Source organism: Trichomycterus rosablanca, chromosome 1 (genome assembly GCF_030014385.1).
Source record: "Trichomycterus rosablanca isolate fTriRos1 chromosome 1, fTriRos1.hap1, whole genome shotgun sequence".
Lineage (NCBI taxonomy): Eukaryota > Metazoa > Chordata > Actinopteri > Siluriformes > Trichomycteridae > Trichomycterus > Trichomycterus rosablanca.
Genome location: NC_085988.1, coordinates 70537989 through 70561387, shown reverse-complemented (window position 1 = coordinate 70561387; position 23399 = coordinate 70537989). Strand labels below are relative to the sequence as shown.

The following is a 23399-nucleotide window of genomic DNA, read 5'->3' as shown; positions in this document are numbered from 1 at the left end:
TATACACAAACACTGAATTAAAAAAGTGAGCACACATCTACATGAATGCATACAGCCTCAACTGCACTACACACACTATATGGCCACAATATGTGAACAGCTGGTCATAAGCGTGTTGACCACCCCATTCTAAAATCGTAGACATTCATCTAATTATTTTATCCTCTTTTATTTCTTTCCTGTTTGAACCTTTGGTGAAATGAATGGATAGATATTTATCCAGAAAACACACAGTTTAGTGTAGCTTGGTAGGGTCTAATTACGTTTCCATTAATTCAGCAATTTTCCCTGTACCTACAGGTGGTCATTTTTCATTCTGCTGATTTAATTAGTAAGTCGCTTAATTACTTCGATTAAAATGTAATTAATCAGTGCACGCGCTATGTCCTTCCTTTTTCTCGCACACTTGCTCTAATGTTATCGGGTTAACAGAGGGGTAATAAAGAACTGCAGTCAAAAGTAGGAGCGCATTCCTGGCATGGAAGGTACAGACTGCATACACTGAGCAGAATGGGAGTTCAAAGTTAAGACTATAAACTGTAATATAACATCAAAGCTTTTGCAAAGTGACGTATCTAAAAGCTCTAAACATTTCTATTCTACACCCAACTCACTTTCACTCAGTTTCATTTGAGAACCTTTTTTCCTAATGCAGCCTGCAGACCTTTGAAGTTAGAATACATGGATTGCATAATGATGGCATTTTATACATCTAAATGTATATTTTAAATATTCTAATACTTCCTGGAACTGCCAAACAGTGTTGTGGTATCGAAAATAGTATATACACAGTCATGAATAAATGCAGAGATGGTGATAACTGGGTGGGGGCAATAATAAGAATCATTAAAGATTTTCATAATGTCCACATTAAAAGCAACAGTCACACACATATATATGAGCCGTGCACAACTTAATTGGAACGTTGAAATTCAGAATTGAGTTGATTTATCCTACATCTGCAAATTATATATACACCGATCAGCCATAACATTAAAACCACCTCCTTGTTTCTACACTCACTGTCCATTTTATTAGCACCACTTATCATATATGAGCACTTTGTAGTTCTACAATTACTGACTGTAGTCCATCTGTTTCTCTGCATGCTTTCATTCAGAGAAATGAATTTAGCCTGCTTTCATTCTGTTCTTCAATGGTCAGGATTCTCCCAGGACCACCACAGAGCAGGTATTATTTGGGTGGTGGATCATTCTCAGCACTGCAGTAACACTGACATGGTGGTGGTGTGTTAGTGTGTTTTGTGTTGGTATGAGTGGATAAAACACAGCAGCGCTGATGGAGTTTTTTTTAAACACCTCACTGTCACTGCTGGACTGAGAATAGTCCACCAACCAAAAATATCCAGCCAACAGCGCCCCGTGGGCAGCGTCCTGTGACCACTGATGAAGGTTCTAGTAGATGACCAACTCAAACAGCAGCAATAGATGAGCGATCGTCTCTGACTTTACATCTACAAAGTGGACCAACTAGGTAGGAGTGTCTAATAGAGTGGACAGTGAGTGGACACGGTATTTAAAAACTCCAGCAGCGCTGCTGTGTCTTATCCACTCATACCAGCACAACACACACTAACACACCACCACCATGTCACTGCAGTGCTAAGAATGATTCACCACCTAAATAATACCTACACTGTGGTGGTTCTGTGGGGGTCCTGACCATTGAAGAAGAGGGTGAAAGCAGGCTAAAAAGTATGTCGAAAAATAGATGGACTACAGTCAGTAATTGTAGAACTACAAGTGCTTCTTTAATGGTAAGTTGAGCTGATAAAATGGACAATGAGTGTAGAAACAAAGAGGTGGTTTTAATGTTATGGCTGATCAGTGTATATATACGCATTGCAGTAGTGACATTATATAGCCTTTACATATTTGTTTTGGTTGTTTTTTTAAAGTACAAAGTCTTATATTAGTACAAACACTGTTTATTATATGGGTAAATATAAAGCAAATATATGCACTGCTCTCCCTCCATCCAGCCAACAACCTCCCATCATCTTTATATGTGCTTGGGCACCCCCTCTCATCACTGCCTGGTACCCTTCACTGGCTTAATGTAGTCTCAATCCTCGGCAAAGTCAGCGCATGATTTAGAACCGATCATTACTGCTCCCAGACACGGTCATTAATTATGCACTCTTAAACTTTTAGTGTCTTCCTTATTTACCTCCCCCGCTCTCACTGTGTGTCTGTCCAGCCGTCTGTCTCTTTTCTTTTTCTCTGTCTCTCTCTCTTCCTCCCTCTCTACCTCGGTCTCGGAGGACTTGTTTCGCCTCCCTCTATCATCATTCACGCCACAAAAGAAGCCATCATGTGCAGAAATATGATGGCCAACTCGGTCACCGTGGTAACGCAGTGGAGCGATGCAGTGAATGGTAGACGAAGAGGGAGGGGTGGAAAAGCGAGAGAGAAGCCCAAGTAGGAAAACGCACCTAGGAGCGAGTAATAGACTGAAGTGTTCGGGTCCAGTGCTGGTGTCTCTGCACCCACAGCTTGAGATACTGGAGTATACTGTGTGTGTGTGTGTGTGTGTGTGTGTGTGTGTGTGTGTGTGTGTGTGTGTGTGCGAGCGCTCTGATGCTCAGGGTTTGAAATATTGCATCAGAACCACTTTATTGCTGGATGGAGCTGATGCCACTGGTTTCATTTGAAGAGAGTTACCGCTGTGCATTAGGAATCTTGTCATATTACGTAAAGAAATCCATCATTAAAAAGCCAGTCTGTGCTTTTTCATTCATTTATTAATTCATCCATCTTCTGCTTTATTCTGTCTAGGGCTGTTGAGGGTGCAGAGCTTATCCTTAGAACAACAAAGGCATGAATACACCGTAAACGGGTCTTCAGTCTTCACAAACTCGCACCTTCAAGCAATTTCTGGCCCCCATGTACAACCCCAAATCATATTTGATTGCAGACAGGATGAACCTGAGATATTTCATGTTTTGTCTGCTCAACTTCATTTCATTTGTTAATATACCTCCATTCCTGCATTTCAGGCCTGCAACACATTCCAAAAAAAGTTGGGACGGGGGCAATTTAGGGCTGGTAATGAGGTGAGAAAATTTAATAATGATGTGATTCCAAACAGGTGATGTCAACAGGTGATTGTAATCATGGTTTGTTACAAAAGCAGCATCCAGGAAAGGCTGAATCTTTGATGAGCAAAGATGATCAGAGGATCTCCAGTTTGTCAACAAATGCATGAGAAAATTATTGAAATGTTTAAAAACAATCTGCCTCAAAGAAAGATTGAAAGGGATTTGCATATTTCTCCCTCTACAGTACATAATATCATTAAACCATTCAAGGAATCAGGAGGAATTTCAGTGCGTAAAGGCCAAGGGTGCAAGCTTAAGCTGAACACTCGTGATCTTTGATCCGTCAGACGGCACTGCATCAAGAACCGCCATCCAACAATAGCTGATATAACCACATGGGTGAGGGATTACTTTGGCAAACCTTTGTCAGGCACTACAATACAGAGTTACATGCACAAATGCCACTGAAAACTTTACTGTGCAAAAAAAGTTTTATGTTAACCATGTCCAGAAGCGGTGTCAACTTCTCTGGGCTTGGAGGCATCTAGGATGGACCATCACACAGTGGAAACGTGTATTGTGGTCAGATGAATCAGCATTCCAGGTTTTTTTTGGGGAAAAAAAAATGGATGCTGTGTTCTCCGGACCAAAGATGAAAAGGACTATCCAGACTGTTATCAGCAACAAGTCCAAACGCCAGGGTCTGTCATGGTATGGGACTGTGTCAGTGCCCTTGGCAAAGGTCATTCACACTTCTGTGATGGCAGCATTAATGCAGAAAAGTACATTGAGATCTTAAAGCAACATATGCTGCCTTCAAGACGTCATCTTTTCCAGGGATGTCCATGTATTTTTCAACAAGACAATGCAAAACCACATGCTGCACACGTTACAAAGGCATGGCTGCAGAGAAAGAGGGTACGGGGACTGGACTGGCCTGCCTGCAGTCCTGACCTGTCCCCAATAGAGAATGTGTGGAGAATTTTGAAATGAAAAATGCGACAACGACGACCCCGTACTGTTGCACATCTTAAGACGTGTTTGCAGGAAGAATAGGACAAAATAAAAGCACTCGGTATCCTCTGTGCCAAAACGTCTTTTAAGTGTGGTGAAAAGGAATGGCAACATTACAAAGTGGTAAATGCTGTACTGTCCCAACTTTTTTTGGAACGCTCTGCAGGCCTGAAATGCGGGAATGAAGGTTTATTAAAACTCAGGATAGAACCCTGAAACTGTGAGGCTGTTGTATTGTACCTGTCAATGTGTGATCACTCTTTGAACTGTGAATGAACTTATTTGTATAAAAAGTTGTAAACAGGTACGTGTTTGTAAAGCGGGTGTGATTTATTAAGCGCTTTTCTCAACGTTCACTTGAGCCCCCCACGGGCATTCATGATCAGTGTGGTGTCGTCTTGGAACATGCCAGTCGATAACAGATGTATGGGGGTTCTTCAAAAAGTTTTTTAAACTCTATTAAGAATTTCAAAAACAAATGACATCACTTTTTCAAGCATTGTTCCATTTTAATACCATCAGCAAAAAATTTTTTTGGTTGAGCGTGTAGTCACTGATGCATTGCTGCTTTCACATCATCACATGAAAATCTTCTTCTCCTTAAAGCTTCTTTGAGCAGCCAAAAAGGTGGAAGTCAGATGGCGCTATATCCGGACTATAAGCTCTCTCTCTCAGAAATGACCAATTACTACTCCTTCCACCCTCACTGTTTTCAACGGGAATACAAAAATGAGGAAACTTTTTAAAGATCCCTCGTAGATTTTCTGTTAGCCAGTTGCATAGCATTTGCTGTGCTATGCATTATAGGAGTAGATTACTGAAGTTAATTAAGATAGCTATACTTGGAGATTACACTACAATTAAACTACAATTAGTTAAATAGTCCTAGTGTGCCATAGTGGCGCAGGAGGTAGTGTGAGTGCCACACAGCTCTGAAACCATGAGATTCAGGGTTCAAATCTGGCCTTGGCTTATCTTGAGGCTGAAAGGAGTTTTGCATGTCCTAGTAATTCTAAAAACACACCATGGATGAATTGGTCACTTTATTTTGCCCTTATGTTTAAGGGACAGAACAGCTAAGTGTGTGATGCCTTGTAATTGATCTACGTCCTGTCCAGGCTGTATTCCTGCATTGCACTCAGTGCCTCAGGGTAGGCAGCAGCCCACCGCAGGTCTCTAAGCTGTTAGGGTACTGGACTAGTAATCAAAAGCTCACTAGTTCAAGCACCACCACTGCCAGATTATCACTGTTGCACCCTTGAGCAAGGCCCTTAAGCCTTAATTGCTTAGACAATATACTGTCACACTACTGTAAGTCACCTTGGATAAAGGCGTCTGCTAAATGCCGAAAATGTTAATGTAAAAATAAATACATTATGGCATATAATAATAATAACTAGCATTCTCTCACATTGGTAAATATTTTTTTTTCTATTTTTGTGCTCTACTAGCACACATTAATTATTATTAGATTTTTATATTTGCAGCCTGAAACCATTGCAAGGCCACATCATCCATTGACTTCAATAGCATTCCAAATAAAACAGGAGCTGTGCAATCTGGTTTTGCCATTTTTTTAGACAAATTGAGGCAAACTGCTTATTTTTAATTTTAGAGTGTTGGACACTTGTCAGTCCTGATCAGCTAATGACACTTTTTAAGCCTCTTTTATAGCCTCACTGGCATCCAGCTTTTCCAAATACAGACTTCAAATAACAGCAATGCACAGTTGCTATGAAATTCACACGTACTATGGACTTCATGACAACATGTTCAACATGTAGGAGCTTCAAAATTTAGAAACGTATCCTGATATTATTTGACTTTTAGATAGTGTTGTCACTTTACTGTGCTAATATTTTAAATTAGACAACTTGCACAGTAATATATCTGTATACACAGACCAAACATAACATTATGAGCACTGACAGGTGAAGTGAATAACACTGATTATCTCTATTAATCACGGCACCTGTTAGTGGGTGGGATATATTAGGCAGCAAGTGAACATTTTATCCTCAAAGCTGATGTGTTAAAAGCAGGAAACATGAGCAAGCGTAAGGAATGAGCGAGTTCAAATTGTGATGGCTAGACGACTGGGTCAGAACATCTCCAAAACTGCAGCTCTTGTGGGGTGTTCCCGGTCTGCAGTGGTCAGTATCTATCAAAAGTTGTCCAAGGAAGGAATAGTGGTAAACCAGCCACTGATGCACATGGGGAGTGAAGGCTGGCCTGTGTGGCCCGTGTCGTCAACAGACGAGCTACTGTAACTCAAATTGATGCTGGTTCTGATAGAAAGGTGTCAGAATACACAGTGCAGCACAGTTTGTTGTGTATGGGGCTGCATAGTCGCAGACCAGTCAGGGTGCCCATGCCGAAAGCACCAACAATGAGCATGTGAGCATCAGAACTGGACCATGGAGCAATGGAAGAAGGTGGCCTGGTCTAATAAATCACGTTTTCTTTTACATCACGTGGATGGCCGGGTGCGTGTGCGTTGCTTACCTGGGGAACACATGGCACCAGGATGCACTATAGGAAGAAGGCAAGCCGGCAGAGGCAGTGTGATGCTTTGGACAATGTTCTGCTAGGAAACCTTGGGTCCTGTCATCCATGTCCTACCTAAGCAATGTTGCAGACCATGTACCCCCTTTGGAAATGGTATTCCCTGATAGCTGTGACCTCTTTTAGCAGGATAATGCACCCTGCCACAAAGCAAAAATTGTTCAGGAATGATTTGAGGAGCACAATAACGAGTTTGAGGTGTTGACTTGGCCTCCAAATTCCCCAGATCTCAATCCAATCGAGCATCTGTGGGATGTGCTGGACAAACAAGTCCGATCCATGGAGGCTCCACCTCACAACTTACAGGAGTTAAAGGATCTGCTGCTATCATCTTGGTGCCAGATACCACAACACACCTTCAGGGGTCTAGTGGAGTCCATGCCTCGACGGGTCAGGGCTATTTTGGCAGCAAAAGGGGGACCAACACAATATTAGGAAGGTGGTCATAATGTTATGCCTAATCGGTGTATATATACACTATATTGCCAAAAGTATTCGCTCATCTGCCTTCACACACATATGAACTTGTGTTCTTCCCATTCTTATTCCATAGGGTTTAATATGATGTCGGCCCACCCTTTGCAGCTATAACAGCTTCAACTCTTCTATGGGAATTTTTGACCATTCTTCCAGAAGCGCATTTGTGAGGTCAGACACTGATGTTGAACGAGAAGGCCTGGCTCGCAGTCTCTGGTCTAATTCATCCCAAAGGTGTTGTATCGGGTTGAGGTCAGGACTTATGGACCTTGCTTTGAGCACTGGTGCGCAGTCATGTTGGAACAGGAAGGGACCATCCCCAAACTGTTCCCACAAAGTTGGGAGCATGAAATTGTCCAATATCTGTTGATATGCTGAAGCATTAAGAGTTCCTTTCACTGGAACTAAGGGGCCGAGCCCAACTCCTGAAAAACACCCCCACACCATAATCCCCCCTCCACCAAACTTTACACTTGGCACAATGCAGTCAGACAAGTACCGTTCTCCTGGCAACCGCCAAACCCAGACTCGTCCATCGGATTACCAGATGGAGAAGCGAGATCCGTCACTCCAGAGAACACATCTCCACTGCTCTAGAGTCCAGTAGCGGCGTGCTTTACACCACTGCATCCGACGCTTTCCATTGCGCTTGGTGATGTAAGGCTTGGATACAGCTGCTCGGCCATGGAAACCCATTCCATGAAGCTCTCTACACACTGTTCTTGAGCTAATCTGAAGGCCACATGAAGTTTGGAGGTCTGTAGCGATTGACTCTGCAGAAAGTTGCCGACCTCTGCGCACTATGCGCCTCAGCATCCGCCGACCCTGCTCTGTCATTTTACGTGGCTAACACTTCATGGCTGGGTTGCTGTCGTTCTCAATCGCTTCCACTTTGTTATAATAGCACTGACGGTTACTGTGGAATATTTAGTAGAGCGGAAATTTCACTGGACTTGTTGCACAGGTGGCATCCTATTACGGTACCATGCTGAGAGCGACTCATTCTTTCACTAATGTTTGTAGAAGCAGTCTGCATGCCTAAGTGCTTGGTTTTATACACCTGTGGCCATGGAAGTGATTGGAACACCTGAATTCAATTATTTGGATGGGTGAGAGAATACTTTTGGCAGTATAGTGTATATTTCCACATGAGCCAGCCTAGTTATTTTCTAGCAGTTGTGCTGCCTCTTTGTAAATTGCCATTTTATTTACATTTTTACAATCCAAATTCCCTGGGTGAACGGGACCAGACCAATTATTTTTAGTCAAAAACATGGAGTGTCTTAAGAAATTGGGTGAATGGATGGATGGAACACTATTCTACAATCTGTACTTTCATATTTATTTATTTGTTTGTTTTCCTTTTTTTTTCACACAAAACCATATTGATTTGCATTTACCCTTTACTCTAAGTGGGCCTTTACTATAAATTAATCTCTTTGTGTACACTACATACTGTATGTACTTGCCTACTTGTCTAATATCTTTAGGCATGTAAACTCTTTCTCTTGCCCTCTCAATCCAAAATCGAGATCCACTGGTCCTGTATCCTGTAGTTCCATTACATTAAAATTATATTATTATTATTATGGCCATTATACACTGCCTGGCCAAAAAAAAGGTCACACACTCTAATATTTCATTGGACCACCTTTAGCTTTGATTACGGCACGCATTCGCTGTGGCATCGTTTCCACAAGCTTCTGCAATGTCAAAACATTTATTTCTGTTCAGAGTTGCATTAATTTTTCCCCAAGATCTTGTATTGATAATGGGAGATTTGGACCACTGCGCAAAGTCTTCTCCATCACATCCCAAAGATTCTCAATGGGATTCAGGTCCAGGTAGGCACTAGGCATGATGGGCGCATCACTTCAGCCACCTCTCTTCTTACCCTGATGCGTCCATCACTCTGGAACAGGGTAAATCTGGACTCATTAGACCACATGACCTTTTTCCATTGCTCCAGAGTCCAATCTTTATGCTCCCTAGCAAATTGTAGCCGTTTTTGCCGGTTAGCCTCACTGACAAGTGGTTTTCTTAAGACTACACAGCTGTTTAGTCCCAATCCCTTGAGTTCCCTTTGCATTGTGCATGTGGAAATGCTCTTACCTTTACTATTAAACATATCCCTGAGTTCTACTGTAGTTTTTCTACCATTTGATTTCACCAAACGTTTAAGTGATCGCCGATCACGATCATTCAAGATTTTTTTCCGACCACATTCCTTCCTCGAAGATGATGTTGGACAGTTCTTAACCCAATTTTAGTAGTTTCAGCAATCTCCTTAGATGTTTTCTCTGCTTGATGCATGCCAATAATTTGACCCTTCTGAAACAGATTAACATCTTTTCCACGACCACAGGATGTGTCTTTCGACATGGTTGTTTAACAAATGAGAAGCTACTCACTGCATCAGTTAGGGTTAAATAACTTGTTGCCAGCTGAAACATAATCACCGATGCAGTAATTATCCAATGGGAGGCCCTTACCTATTTGCTTAGTTAAATCCAGGTGGTGACCTTTTTTTTTTTGGCCAGGCAGTGTATTTACCATTTAACATTTGCAGTTCATTATTCCTTTGAATTCGTCTGCCATCTGTATGTTCAAATGCAATTTATGTGTTCTCTCATTCAATATCGAATGCATTCACAGAGAAAAAAAATACACTGGGGAGTTCTGGATATATGAAATTCCATTCAAGGTCGTCTGTCCAATACTGCAGGGTTTTATGCTAGTGTTTTTGCCCAGATACCAACTCTCTGATAGCAAGTACTGGTTGGCTGCATCCCTAACTAAAACATATTATACTGTATATTTATTTTGGTTGCTTGTGTGAGGAGTAAAAGTGGCGTTAATGTGACTTTGATGATCTCAGATGGGAGGGTTTGAATAACAGCACATCGATGGATGTGGGAGGATGTTGGAGGGGGTGGAATGTGAAATGTGTCTGCTGACCAGCAATAATTGAGAGGCGAGAGGGAGGAACTCATGCTTTAACACATCCTTCTGTTTTTTTTCTCCTCTTGAATGTAATTCTGAACCATTCTTCCACACCTTTTTTATTTTATGGTCTAACAATTATTGCTCAATTCAATCTTCCATTTTTTTACTCACATGCTGGCTAATCTCTCCTCTTTCTAGCCTTCTCTCTCTGATTCTATTATCTTAAGTGTTTCTGTAATTACCAGTCGAAGTGTGTGTGTGTGTGTGTGTGTGTGTGTGTGTGTGTGTGTGTGTGTGTGTGTGTGTGTGTATGTAAGCGAGCACGTGGCTAGACGAGCTATCCAAGAGCGGATGTTAGATCATCACCGAGCGTGGTTTGGGTGAAGAGGTGCAGCATGGCAGCCACTGCCCTCCTCTCTTTCTGCTCTTCACTAAATACATGCTTGTGTCTCTCCTTTTGTCCCCTCTCCCCTTTATCTGCAGAAGAATTTAGGGGCTCCAGCATGGTTGAGTTGATGAAGAAGGAAGGCACCACCCTGGGCCTGACTGTCTCTGGAGGCATCGACAAGGACGGCAAGCCACGTGTCTCTAACCTCCGTCAGGGAGGCATTGCAGCCAGGTAAGCATGTTTGAAAAGCTCTCTAAAGGTGTTTGTTTACAAAATGTATTGTGGTGTAATTTTAAATGTTGTTTTTTGCTCCCATCAGACTAACCTGTACTTCATTAGCAATTAGACTCCCCACCTTGTCAGTGCTTACAGGATTTTGATCAGCCTACGATTGGTGCATTTGAGGCTTAAAAAGGCCAATTTTATTCCCAGTTTCTTGGTCAGAGTGGCAAAGACAAGAGAGCTGTCAGAGCTATCCTGAAATACTATTATCATCAAGTACAAGCTGTCTTAAGGGTACAAAACTATCTCCATCCACTCTTATGAAGAAGTTTGCTACTCATAGAACAGTCAAGAACCTGTCAGGATGTGATGAAAAGAGGAAAATTGGTGAGAAGTCTAGAAAAGTTGGTTTAAAATGTTGCAAAGAAACCATGTTCAACATCTAAAGAACTGAGTTGAACTAAAGAACTGTGATCTAAAGGCTGAGTTGAAGACACCTGAACAAAACATGGCTCACTCTTGGACAAGACGCCAGTCTGGCTGGGCATCAAACATTTAGTCACTCACTCATATGTAGGGGCAATTTTAAGTAGCCAAACGCTTATGCTAAGATCATACTACGTGACTTTCAAATGTATTTGTATAGCGCTTTTTATAATGGATGTTGTCTCAAAGCAACTTTACAGGATCCAGGACCAACAGACCAAAAACCCCTGTTGAGCAAGCCTAGGGCGACAGTGGCAAGTAAAAACTCCCTTAAAAATACAGGAAGAAAACTTAAAAGGAACCAGACTCAGCAGGGACCCCCTTCCTTTTTGGGTGGCCTGGAGGATAATTTAAATAAATAGGATTTACACAAATCATACATACACAAAATTTAATTCAACTAAAAGTTATAACTAGCAAAAAAATAAATAATAATAATAATGTAACCGAAAAGAGTTCTTCATTATTTAATCCAGTCTGTGATAAAGTCTGTAGTGAGTTCTTGACATTTTTGGTGCAAACGGGCAGTTGTAGCCTAGTGGTTAAGGTACTGGACTAGTAACCAGAAGGCCGCTTGTTTAAGCTCACTGAACAATGGGCAAAGCCCAAGCGACTAAAAATAGCGACTAAACTATGCCAAAACTTACATAGAAAAAACCCCAACGCTTCAGGGAGTTTTTAGTATTATTTTAAGCATTATTTAGAAAAAAAAAAGGAAAGTGCATCCCACCTATGGTAAAACATGGCGCAGGTTCCATAATGTTGTGGGGCTGCTTAACTGTCTCAGGGATCTAAGGTTTTGAACGTCTTACAGGAATAATAAAATCTAAAGATCTAAAATCTAAACAAGTATTATTGAAGGATGCCGTTATTCCAGCTCATGTCATATTCTATGTTTGTTCTATATTTCTTTTTAAAATGACTGCATGTACCCCCTTTTATTTGATTGCAGACAGGATGAACCTGAGATATTTCATGTTTTGTCTGCTTAACTTAATTTCATTTGTTAATATACATCCATTCCTGCATTTTAGGCCTGCCACACATTCCAAAAAAAGTTGGGATGGTGGCAATTTAGGGCTAGTAATGAGGTGAAAAAATAAAGTAATGACGTGATTCCAAACAGTTGATGTCAACAGGTGATTGTAATCATGGTTTTGAGTTTGAGTCATGAGTTTTTGATGAGCAAAGATAGAGGATCTCCAGTTTGTCAACAAACTTGGTACTCTTGGTTGCTTGGTATCCTTGGTGCCGAAACGTCTTAAGTGTGGTGAAAAGGAATGGCAACATTACAAAGTGGTAAATGCTTTAATTTCCAAACTTTTTTGGAATGTGTTGCAGGCCTGAAATGCAGGAATGGATGTTTATTAATAAATGAAATGAAGCTGAGCGGATAAAACATGAAATATCTCAGGTTCATCCTGTCTGCAATCAAATAAAAGTAAATTAGGTCAAGCCGTAGCCTAGTGGTTAAGGCACAGGACTAGTAATCCAATGGTTGCTGGTTCAAGCCCCGGTTGCTGCTGTTGGGCCCCTGAGCAACTTTTTCTGATTTGGGGTTGTATGTTGACCAGTCATTTTTTTTGTTTAATGTATTTGGTCATGCTATTAAATTATTCAGGTGGTACAAAGTTGGTACATATTTACCTATTATTTTTTGTAGTAAACAATCAAGGATGCCAATAATGTTGACCACAACTGTATGTAATTTGTGTGAAGGACACAGGATCAATAAAGCTGTTGAGGTTTGGTATCAGGTAGCTTGACAAGCACTTGCTGGTGTGATACAGTCAGAGTAAATGTAATATTAAGAGAGGCTGGCAGGTTATTTAAGGTCACTTTTTGTAAGTTTTCGTACTGTGTTAATTTTTCTAGTACAACAATACAACAACTAGACTAATTGAGCTTTACCTACACTACACAACACTACACAATTTTCAATCTTTTGTAAGCGGGAGTCTTTTAAGTCATTGTGGTTTTCAAACTACACGACTTATCAGCAATAACGGGTTACACACTACATGATCTGTCTGGTCTCCCATACTACGTTTTTTAAGATGGATTTTTTTCTTCCAAAAATGGTTGCCAGCAAGAAGTGCGCAATCCAAGTTGTTTGTGCGTTGATATGTAGCAAAAAGCGAGAAAAAAGAAATGAATATTGATGAATCACAGCCAGCAGGGATTGTTTGTTCTGTTCTGCAGAGAGTTGAAGGTAAATAAATATTCTTGCTATGGTTTGCCGTGGACGATAAGGTCACAAATACTGTAAAGCTTGTGCGTGTGCCGATGTATTCTGATACAAAACTGCTTCCCCGGGTTTTCCCCTACTCTGTATTTTGCATTCTCTTTAGCTGTGGTTTGACACTGCACTCACTGCCAGTTACAACCTGATTACAACACCTTTCACACTACAGGATTTTGAGTCACAGATGGGGCTAGATATTTTTTCTGAGTTGGATCGAGTCGTTGAACAGTTCACACATAGCGATCAAGAGTCGATTTGTGAGCCCCAAGTGAACACTGGCGCATCTTTTGGCGACCTGTCAGCGAGCGAAAATCAGGGAATAATTGTGTAGTGAGAACTAGGCATTACCAGCATGTTTTAGGGAGCTTAAAGGAAACTGAATAAATGAATTACCCTTATAAAGTCATTGAAGTAAAGAGCAGTAAAACACCTCTAAGAGTACAGAATAAAACTATTCTGTACATTTTCTTTATTACAGCTCCTCTTGTGCTATAGATTCAAATCCTCCAGCAGTAAATGAAGCAGGGTGTTAAAGTCTGTGGGTGTACTCTGCACTTGGTTTCAGCAAAGTTCATAAGCAACTGCTTCAGTCTTTCCTCAGACTGTGCTGTTGCCACAAGATCACATCTGGCCCTGCGAGGCAGGATTCGAGGGTGCAGGGTAGCGCCTGTGCATGCTCGTTTGTGTGTATTCATGAGTGTGTGCTCATGCTGCAGGCTTAATAAATCAACTTTTTCCCTTTCTCAGGTGGCTGCCCATAGAACGCTCACAGGTCACCTACCCACACACTTTCACACTCCACGTCACTCCCCGAGAGGATAAATCACTCAGGCTTCACAATGCCGACCGTGCACCCACTGCCTCACGCCATTTACAGACATTTTTTATTTCAGTCACAAGATACCTTCTGCTATTCAGAATTTTTAGCAGTACTGGCTGGTTTATTTGAAATGTGTGAATCTGCTTGTCCAATTCTTAATTAAATAAACGTTGTGTTTCTTGGCCCTTATAGCTGTATTGTATTGGAGGTTAACAGCAACAGGAATAAAGGCAGTCGACAGAGGGTAGTGTGGGTGCCACATACAGTGTATCTGCATATATTTAAGTATATCTTTTCATGGGACAACACTGACAAAATGACACTTTGACACAATGAAAAGTAGTCTGTGTGCAGCTTATATAACAGTGTAAATTTATTCTTCCCTCAAAATAACTCAATATACAGCCATTAATGTCTAAACCACCGGCAACAAAAGTGAGTACACCCCTTAGTGAAAGTTCCTGAAGTGTCAATATTTTGTGTGGCCACCATTATTTCCCAGAACTGCCTTAACTCTCCTGGGCATGGAGTTTACCAGAGCTTCACAGGTTGCCACTGGAATGCTTTTCCACTCCTCCATGACGACATCACGGAGCTGGCGGATATTCGAGACTTTGCGCTCCTCCACCTTCCGCTTGAGGATGCCCCAAAGATGTTCTATTGGGTTTAGGTCTGGAGACATGCTTGGCCAGTCCATCACCTTTACCCTCAGCCTCTTCAATAAAGCAGTGGTCGTCTTAGAGGTGTGTTTGGGGTAATTATCATGCTGGAACACTGCCCTGCGACCCAGTTTCCGGAGGGAGGGGATCATGCTCTGCTTCAGTATTTCACAGTACATATTGGAGTTCATGTGTCCCTCAATGAAATGTAACTCCCCAACACCTGCTGCACTCATGCAGCCCCAGACCATGGCATTCCCACCACCATGCTTGACTGTAGGCATGACACACTTATCTTTGTACTCCTCACCTGATTGCCGCCACACATGCTTGAGACCATCTGAACCAAACAAATTAATCTTGGTCTAATCAGACCATAGGACATGGTTCCAGTAATCCATGTCCTTTGTTGACATGTCTTCAGCAAACTGTTTGCGGGCTTTCTTGTGTAGAGACTTCAGAAGAGGCTTCCTTCTTGGGTGACAGCCATGCAGACCAATTTGATGTAGTGTGCGGCGTATGGTCTGAGCACTGACAGGCTGACCCCCCACCTTTTCAATCTCTGCAGCAATGCTGACAGCACTCCTGCGCCTATCTTTCAAAGACAGCAGTTGGATGTGATGCTGAGCACGTGCACTCAGCTTCTTTGGACGACCAACGCGAGGTCTGTTCTGAGTGGACCCTGCTCTTTTAAAACGCTGGATGATCTTGGCCACTGTGCTGCAGCTCAGTTTCAGGGTGTTGGCAATCTTCTTGTAGCCTTGGCCATCTTCATGTAGCGCAACAATTCGTCTTTTAAGATCCTCAGAGAGTTATTTGCCATGAGGTGCCATGTTGGAACTTTCAGTGACCAGTATGAGAGAGTGTGAGAGCTGTACTACTAAATTGAACACACCTGCTCCCTATGCACACCTGAGACCTAATAACACTAACGAGTCACATGACATTTTGGAGGGAAAATGACAAGCAGTGCTCAATTTGGACATTTAGGGGTGTAGTCTCTTAGGGGTGTACTCACTTTTGTTGCTGGTGGTTTAGACATTAATGGCTGTATATTGAGTTATTTTGAGGGAAGAATAAATTTACACTGTTATATAAGCTGCACACAGACTACTTTTCATTGTGTCAAAGTGTCATTTTGTCAGTGTTGTCCCATGAAAATATATACTTAAATATCTGCAGAAATGTGAGGGGTGTACTCACTTTTGTGATACACTGTAGCTCCTGGCTCACAGAGAGCCAGTTTCTTTAGTTTACTCTACAAAATTCCAAAAATATTCCAAAAGAAGCCTTCTGCATAGGATGGGTATAATAATTTGCCCATAGGTGTGTGTGTGTGTGTGTGTGTGTGTGTGTGTGTGTGTGTGTGTGTGTGTGTGTGTGTGTGTGTGTGATGCACTTTAGAGGACTTCAAAAGCACCACAGTCCATTTTCTTACCAAATTTATAGGAATGTGTATTGGGCCCACCTGCTGTGGAGATCGGCAGCTGGGCACGGTTACAGAATCATGTCCCTCTGCCATGCCATTTATGGCTAGCAGAGGGGGAATGTGGGTTCCCTCTTTTTTTGCATTTTTTTTCAATTCTCCTCCCAATCTAGTCGTATCCAATTACCCGATTGCATTACGATTCCTCTCTACTGATGCTGATCCCTACTGCTGATTGAGGTGAGCGAGACTGTCACACGCCCCCTCCGACACGTGTGCAGTAGCCGACTGCATCTTTTCACCTGCACGAGGCGAGTTCATATGCGGATCAGCTTTATGTACGGAGAGCCACACCCTGTCCACATGATCCATTGACTCTGTGCAGGCGCCATCAACCAGCCAGCACAGATTGTAATTGCATCCTTTTCACCCTGTATGAACAACAAGCCAATCATTGTTCACGTAGCCGCCCAGCCCAGCTGGATGGCAGAGCTGAGTTTCGAACCTACGAGTTTTAAATGTCAGATGTGGGTTCCTCTTAAATGACAGTCACCTGCCTGGAATTCCTGCAAGCGTTTCTATTTCTCAAGCTTTCTTTCTCACTGATTTGCCAGCTCCTTTGCTGGTAACCTGGTTTCTACTGAAACCGTGATGCCAGGCTTGATCCGGTCCGGTTTTCTGTTAGTACAGATGCCAGCGCTCTTTAGCTCTTTCTGAGAAGCCCAGTTTTTGGAGTTGGCTCCTGCATGTATGAACACAGGCTGTGCTATTTGGAAGGGTGGGGTGCTGCTCGTTCATTGCTATCCCCAGCTTGTTCTGGGTTTCCTTTCTTCACTCTTTTTCAAAGAACTTGGTTGTCCCAGGCACTCTAAGCACCTTGCCATATTGTGACAACCTGTTTTCATTTCTGCTGTCCCTTTTCTACCCCCTTTTTTTTGTAACAGGGCAGATTATGCCTCATCACTTTGGTGTCAGGTGTAGCACCACACCTGCACGAATTGAAAATGAACACAGTATACAGGATCCCTAACCAAGGTAGAACAATACTGTGGCTAAAAAGTCTGAAACAAAAAGAGTAATAGAAAATGGGGTGGCCAAAACAATGCAAACAACCAACGTTAAGAGAAACTGAAACGTTCGTCATTGGTACATCATTGATGCTTCTCCCGACCATAACTGGCATGGCAGATTAAGCAAGGTTCTGTAATAGGTCCGACTTACTCTTAACTGGCAAGTCATCTGCACCTCGTGAGCATTTATTTATCTCTTTTTTGTGGCTTTTTAGAAACAGTTTTGTTCTACCTTGCTTAAGTAGCATGTTTTGTATATCAATTTCTCTCTAACAGACCTGCCAGCTCCTCTGTCTGGACACTTGCGTTTTCTCTGCAACCGTGACAACAGGCTTGCTACAGTATGGTTTTCCTCTGGCATCCCTCGGGCATAAAATCTTCACTGGTTTCATAGTTTTCCGGCCTTACTATGGAACCACCCAGTGAGAGCAAACTGCGGTGTGACGTCCCTTTTCCTGAGCAGACCCACCTGTAAATTCACGTAGATTGGTGGGGTTGTGGTGCCACTCGTGTATTGCCGTTCTCAGCTTGTTTTGGGGGTTCCCTATTGTTATTCTTTTTTCTAAAAACAGAGCAGCCTGTCATATTGTGACAGGCACTTTTCAATTCTGCACCATCCCTGTTTTATCCACTTTCTCCATCTATAAGTTTATCTGCTTTATACAGTGCCTACCATCACAGCAAGTTTTACAAATCTGTGTTTTTAATGTGAACTATCTCCGTTGTGGAATGCGGATGTATTTGTGTCCTTCATTTGTAATTTTGGCCACCACCTTTATTTTCCACTATTCCCTATTGTGTTAGTGTTTTTGTAGCTACAATGGTCTACATTGGTTAAGCATCCTGCACTTCATTTTCAGTTCTTGCAGGTGCGGGGCTTCACCTCACAATTTAGTAGCACTATTTACAGTTTTCTTTAATGTAAAGACAAACAGCACGGTGGCTCGTTGGGTAGCACTGTCGCCTCACAGCAAGAAGGTTTTGGGTTTGATCCCCAGGCAGGGCAGTCCGGATCTTTTCTGTGCGGAGTTTGCATGTTCTCCCCGTGTCTGCGTGGGTTTCCTCCGGGGGCTTCGATTTCCTTCCACAGTCCAAAATGCACACATGCAGTCAGGTTAATTGGAGATACTGAATTGTCCTATAGGTGAATAGGTGTGTGCATGTGTGTGTGTGTTTGTGTGTGTTTGCCTTGCGATGGACTGGCACCCTGTCCAGGGTGTTTCTGTGTGACTTGCACCCATTGAAAAGCATCCCCGCGACCCTAATTGGATAAGCGGTTAAGAAAGTGAGTGAGTGAGTGAAGGCACACATGCAGAGAACATAGTCAAACATAGTCAGTTTGGTCAGCTGATAATTGTAATGCTTTCTCCTGGTGTCTCTTTACTGTAAAACAATGGCCTCAGGCTTTTTGTACCCATTAATCCATAGGCATTTTTCACAGATTAACCCAGGTTTTAACTGATTAATCAGTTCTAACTAATTAACAAACATCAATGCGTTAGTTCTACCATAAGTTTATTGGATACAGTGGCTCCAAGAATCTCAGTGGTAGTTAAAGAAAAAACATTGCCTTAATTTTATTGTAATGTTTTCACACTGCTTCATCTTGATCAGGGTTGTGGTGTATCAGGCATTTCGAGATTCTATTGTGGGGCTTTGGCTACCTCCTCCCAGACAAACCTTGCATTCCAGCGATAGTGGAGTAGTGTATTTTACCGCTGTGCTACTTGAGCGTTCCTATTGTCTTAATAAATGCATTATTGGTGGATGACACACGTAATGGCTTTCCCCAAAACCAGTTAAATGAACTGTTTTGAGGCACCCAGGTGGCGCAGCGGGATATTCCGCTCGAAACTCGGCGTTGCCTTTGGTCGGCTGGGCGCCATCTAGCGGGCATAATTGGCAGTGCCTGCAGCAGATACTAATTGGCCATCGTATCTGCAGGGTGGGGGCCAGACTATGTATGGGTGGGTGGGTGTATTGTTCATACGCTGTGTAAGGACCCTGATTGGCGGAAGAGATGCCTGTGCAGAGTGCATGGGCGAGAAGAGGAGGGCTGTACACGTGTCGGAAGAGGCGTGTGCAGCGACGTGCTCTCCTCTGACGCAATCTGGTATCCCTCAGCAGCGGAAGGTTTTGGAGTATTAAAGGTGCAGGTGAACTGCTAATATAGCTGTAGTAAAAGGTTTTACAAAATAAGGTGGTAGTAAACAAATTATTAATGTTACACTGCAGGATTATTTTAGGTCCACCACCTGGGATTCAAACCTCTGCTGCGGTAGACTAGCACATACAAATAGGCATTGCAGTTCAGTAAGCTATACAGAATAAAAAATCACTTTCTGTACCATGACCAGCATAAAAAATAAACATTTGTAGGTAGAGGATTTTGGAAAGCTGTCGCCACTTGCACATGTAAAATAAAACTCTCTCTTACTGACACAATACTGAAACCATGGTATTTTTACAAGGTTATCAAACAATGGAATATTTTACTGTTACTGTACTCATCTAACTGGTGAACTAGAAAGGGGCAAGAGGGTTAAAAATAGACAGTGAGAGCAAGAGAGAGAGAGAAAGAGAGAGTGGACCTATGCATTAGCTGTTTCCTCAGTACAAAGCTCTGTATTTATCTTCTCTAACAAGTCTTGTTGTTGTAGCTGACACTGTCTCCTCCTTATCTATCTTTAATTCCTCCTCTTTCTTTCTCTCTTTACTTCCCATCCTCCTGCTGCTCCTTTCATTCCTCTGCTTAATTCCTCTCGCTTTTCTTTCACCACGTCTTATCACCTTCTCCGTTTTGCTGTCACTACACATCTTTTTAATTCGTGTCTTTATTTTTATCTAATTTCATTTGTTTATCACACTCTCTGTGTCCTGTCTCACTGTGTAGGAGTGATCAGCTGAATGTGGGAGACTACATTAAGTCTGTCAACGGCATCAATCTGACCAAGTTCAGGCATGATGAGATTATCAGTCTGCTAAAGAACGTGGGAGAGAGAGTCGTGCTGGAGGTGGAATATGAACTGCCGCCTGTCTGTAAGTTCTCACTTTGTTACGTTTATCTGTTGTACGTGGTGTCTACCAATGCAGCAAGTTTTACTTATGTGTGTTTTAAATGTGAATTAGTTGCAAATTAGATTACTTGAATGCTATGTGTAATTAGTTTTTTTTTCTGTCTTATTAATGATGATTAATGCATAGTGCAGGTGTCAAAATATATGCATCTAATTAAATGACAGAAAAAGGAACAGTATACACTTATCAGCCATAACATTAAAACCACCTTGTTTCTACACACACTGTCTATTTTATCAGCTTCACTTACCATATAGGAGCACTTTGTAGTTCTACAATTACTGACTGTAGTCCATCTGTTTCTCTGCATGCTTTTTTAGCCCCCTTTCATGCTGTTCTTCAATGGTCAGGACCCCCACAGAGCAGGTATTATTTGGGTGGTGGATCATTCTCAGTCACTGCTGGACTGAGAATAGTCCACCAACCAAAAATCTCCAGTCAACAGCGCCTTGTGGGCAGCGTCCTGTGACCACTGATGAAGGTCTAGAAGATGACCAACTCAAAGAGCAGCAATAGATGAGCGATCGTCTCTGACTTTACATCTACAAGGTTGACCAACTAGGTAGGAGTGTCTAATAGAGTGGACAGGTATTTAAAAACTCCAGCAGTGCTGCTGTGTTCGATCCACTCATGTCATTGTCACTGCAGTGCTGAGAATGATCCACCACCTAAATAATACCTGCTCTGTGGTGGTCCTGTGGTGGACCTGACCATTGAAGAACAGAGTGAAAGCAGTCTAAAAAGTATGTAATGAAAGAGATGGACTACAGTCAATAATTGTAGAACTACAAAGTGCTTCTATATGGTAAGTGGAGCTGATAAAATGGACAGTGAGTGTAGAAACTAGGAGGTAATTTTAATGTTATGGCTGATCTGTGTATATTGAATAGAAATAACGTTCCTTCAGGATCAGGATGCAATACAACACAAGTGCCAACAATACAATACACAGTGTAGATAAAAAAACAGTACAATAAATACAAACTTACATTAAATATAAGGGACTGGACGTGACCAAAAGACGTTATGGGACTAAAAGACAAATGTGGTGATTGGCCAGTACGCGGTTTTGATTAAATGCAGAGTGAGGAAAATAATATACTACATATCTTGATATATAAACAGCAGTGTAGGGTTTGTATAGCAGCATATACTGTAGCTATTATTGTCTTAGTTGGTTACAATTTTTGTTTTCTTCTTAACAGCCGTTCAAGGTTCGGGTGTAATGTTTAAAAATGTTGAAGTGACATTACACAAAGAGGGAAACACATTTGGATTCGTCATCAGAGGTGAGTACATTTACCATATGCACAGACTGGTTTATTGAACTTGTATAAATACACACAATTCCTGCACTTGTCATGTCTGGTGAAGTCAAATCTATAGCAAAGCATAAAACAATGTTTTTAAAATGAATGCTTTAGCTGCTCAGGTGGCGCAGCGGTAAAAACACACGCTGCAACCAGGGCTGGATTCCAGATACATGGTATCGAATCCAGCTCTGCTTCCCCGGTACGAAGCTGGGCGGCTGTATGAGCAACGATTGGCCGGTTGCTCAGTTGGGGGGCGGGACAAAGAACCGGATGTGGCTCTAGAGACTAGGTCTCTCTCTGTCAGAATGCGATTACGACCTCTGTCGGCTGATTAGAGGCGCCTGCACAGGGATAAGGAAGAGTGCCCTTAGGGTGTGTCTCTCCGCATGCAACACTAGGTGGCGCCAAACTCATAAATGTGTGGGTGGCAAAAGGCATCTGGCTTGCTGCTCATATGTCGGAGGGGATATGGGTTAGCTTCGATCTCCTCAGTCAGGGCAGGGTTCGGCATAGACAGAGAGGAAGCACAATGCAAATTGAATAATTGGATGCGCTAAAGGAGGAGAAAAAGGGGGAAAAAATAAAAATAAAAATAAAATAAATAAATAAAATGAATGCTTTAGGAATGGACCTACACCGATGAGGCATAGCATTATGACCACCTTCCTAATATTGTGTTGGTCCCCCTTTTGCTGCCCCATACGCAACTAATTGTGATGCACTGTGTATTCTGACACCTTTCTAACAGAACCAGCATTAAGTTCTTCAGCAATTTAAGCTACAGTAGCTCGTCTGTTGAATCAGACCATACGGGCCAGCCTTAGCTCCCCACGTGCATCAGTGAGCCTTTGCCGCCCATGACCCTGTTCCTGCTTTGGAGCACTTTTGATAGACCACTGCAGACCGGGAACACCCCACAAGAGCTGCAGTTTTGGAGATGCTCTGACCCAGTCGTCTAGCCATCACAATTTGGCCCTTGTCAAACTCGCTCAAATCCTTAAGCTTTTCCTTTTTTACCTGCTTCTAACACATCACTGTGAGGATAAAATGTTCACTTGCTACCTAATATATCCCACCCACTAACAGGCGCCGTGATGCAGAGATAATAAGCGTTATTCACGTCACCTGTCAGTACTCATAATGTTGTGCCTGGTCGATGTATAGTGCGATTCACTTATTCAATAGGTGTTTCTTTTTCACCACAATCAGAACCCGAATCTCAGCACTGGTGGAACAGCGTGATTTACCACTGCGCCACCCGAGCGCCCCAGTCAGATTTGTAAACACGTTGCATATTCTAATTTAGCAAATATGTAAAATATACGCTGTAAATTTTTTATGAAGCTGCTTTTCTGCAGTTGAAACTAAACACAGACAAACTGGGAATCGAAACTATTAAATTCCTCATGTAAGTTTTAACACTTATTAATCACATTCTCCTCAGAAATCTACAATCATCTGTCTTTTAACATTTGTAAGTGTATATCATGTAATTAATGTCCTTTTAAAATGACTTGTATTTATCAGGTGCAGCAGTGTTTTAAAGATTTTTAAATACTTGTTTAATCGTACTGTTCTCTTTATTAGGAACACATACACTCATGTCAATTGTGTGTTAATCCTCTTCCA

General features: G+C 42.1%; 1 protein-coding gene across 2 annotated transcripts in view; it reads left to right on the top strand.

Annotated features, from left to right (window-relative positions):
- grip1 (glutamate receptor interacting protein 1) overlaps window positions 1–23399 on the top strand; it is a 371696-nt gene that overhangs the window by 213626 nt on the left and 134671 nt on the right. For both annotated transcript variants that reach the window (XM_063006172.1, XM_063006163.1), the window contains exons 3-5: window positions 10547–10682; window positions 20273–20418; window positions 21663–21746. In XM_063006172.1, coding sequence (XP_062862242.1) covers window positions 10547–10682; window positions 20273–20418; window positions 21663–21746 — 366 coding nt within the window. The remainder of the gene's footprint in view (window positions 1–10546; window positions 10683–20272; window positions 20419–21662; window positions 21747–23399) is intronic.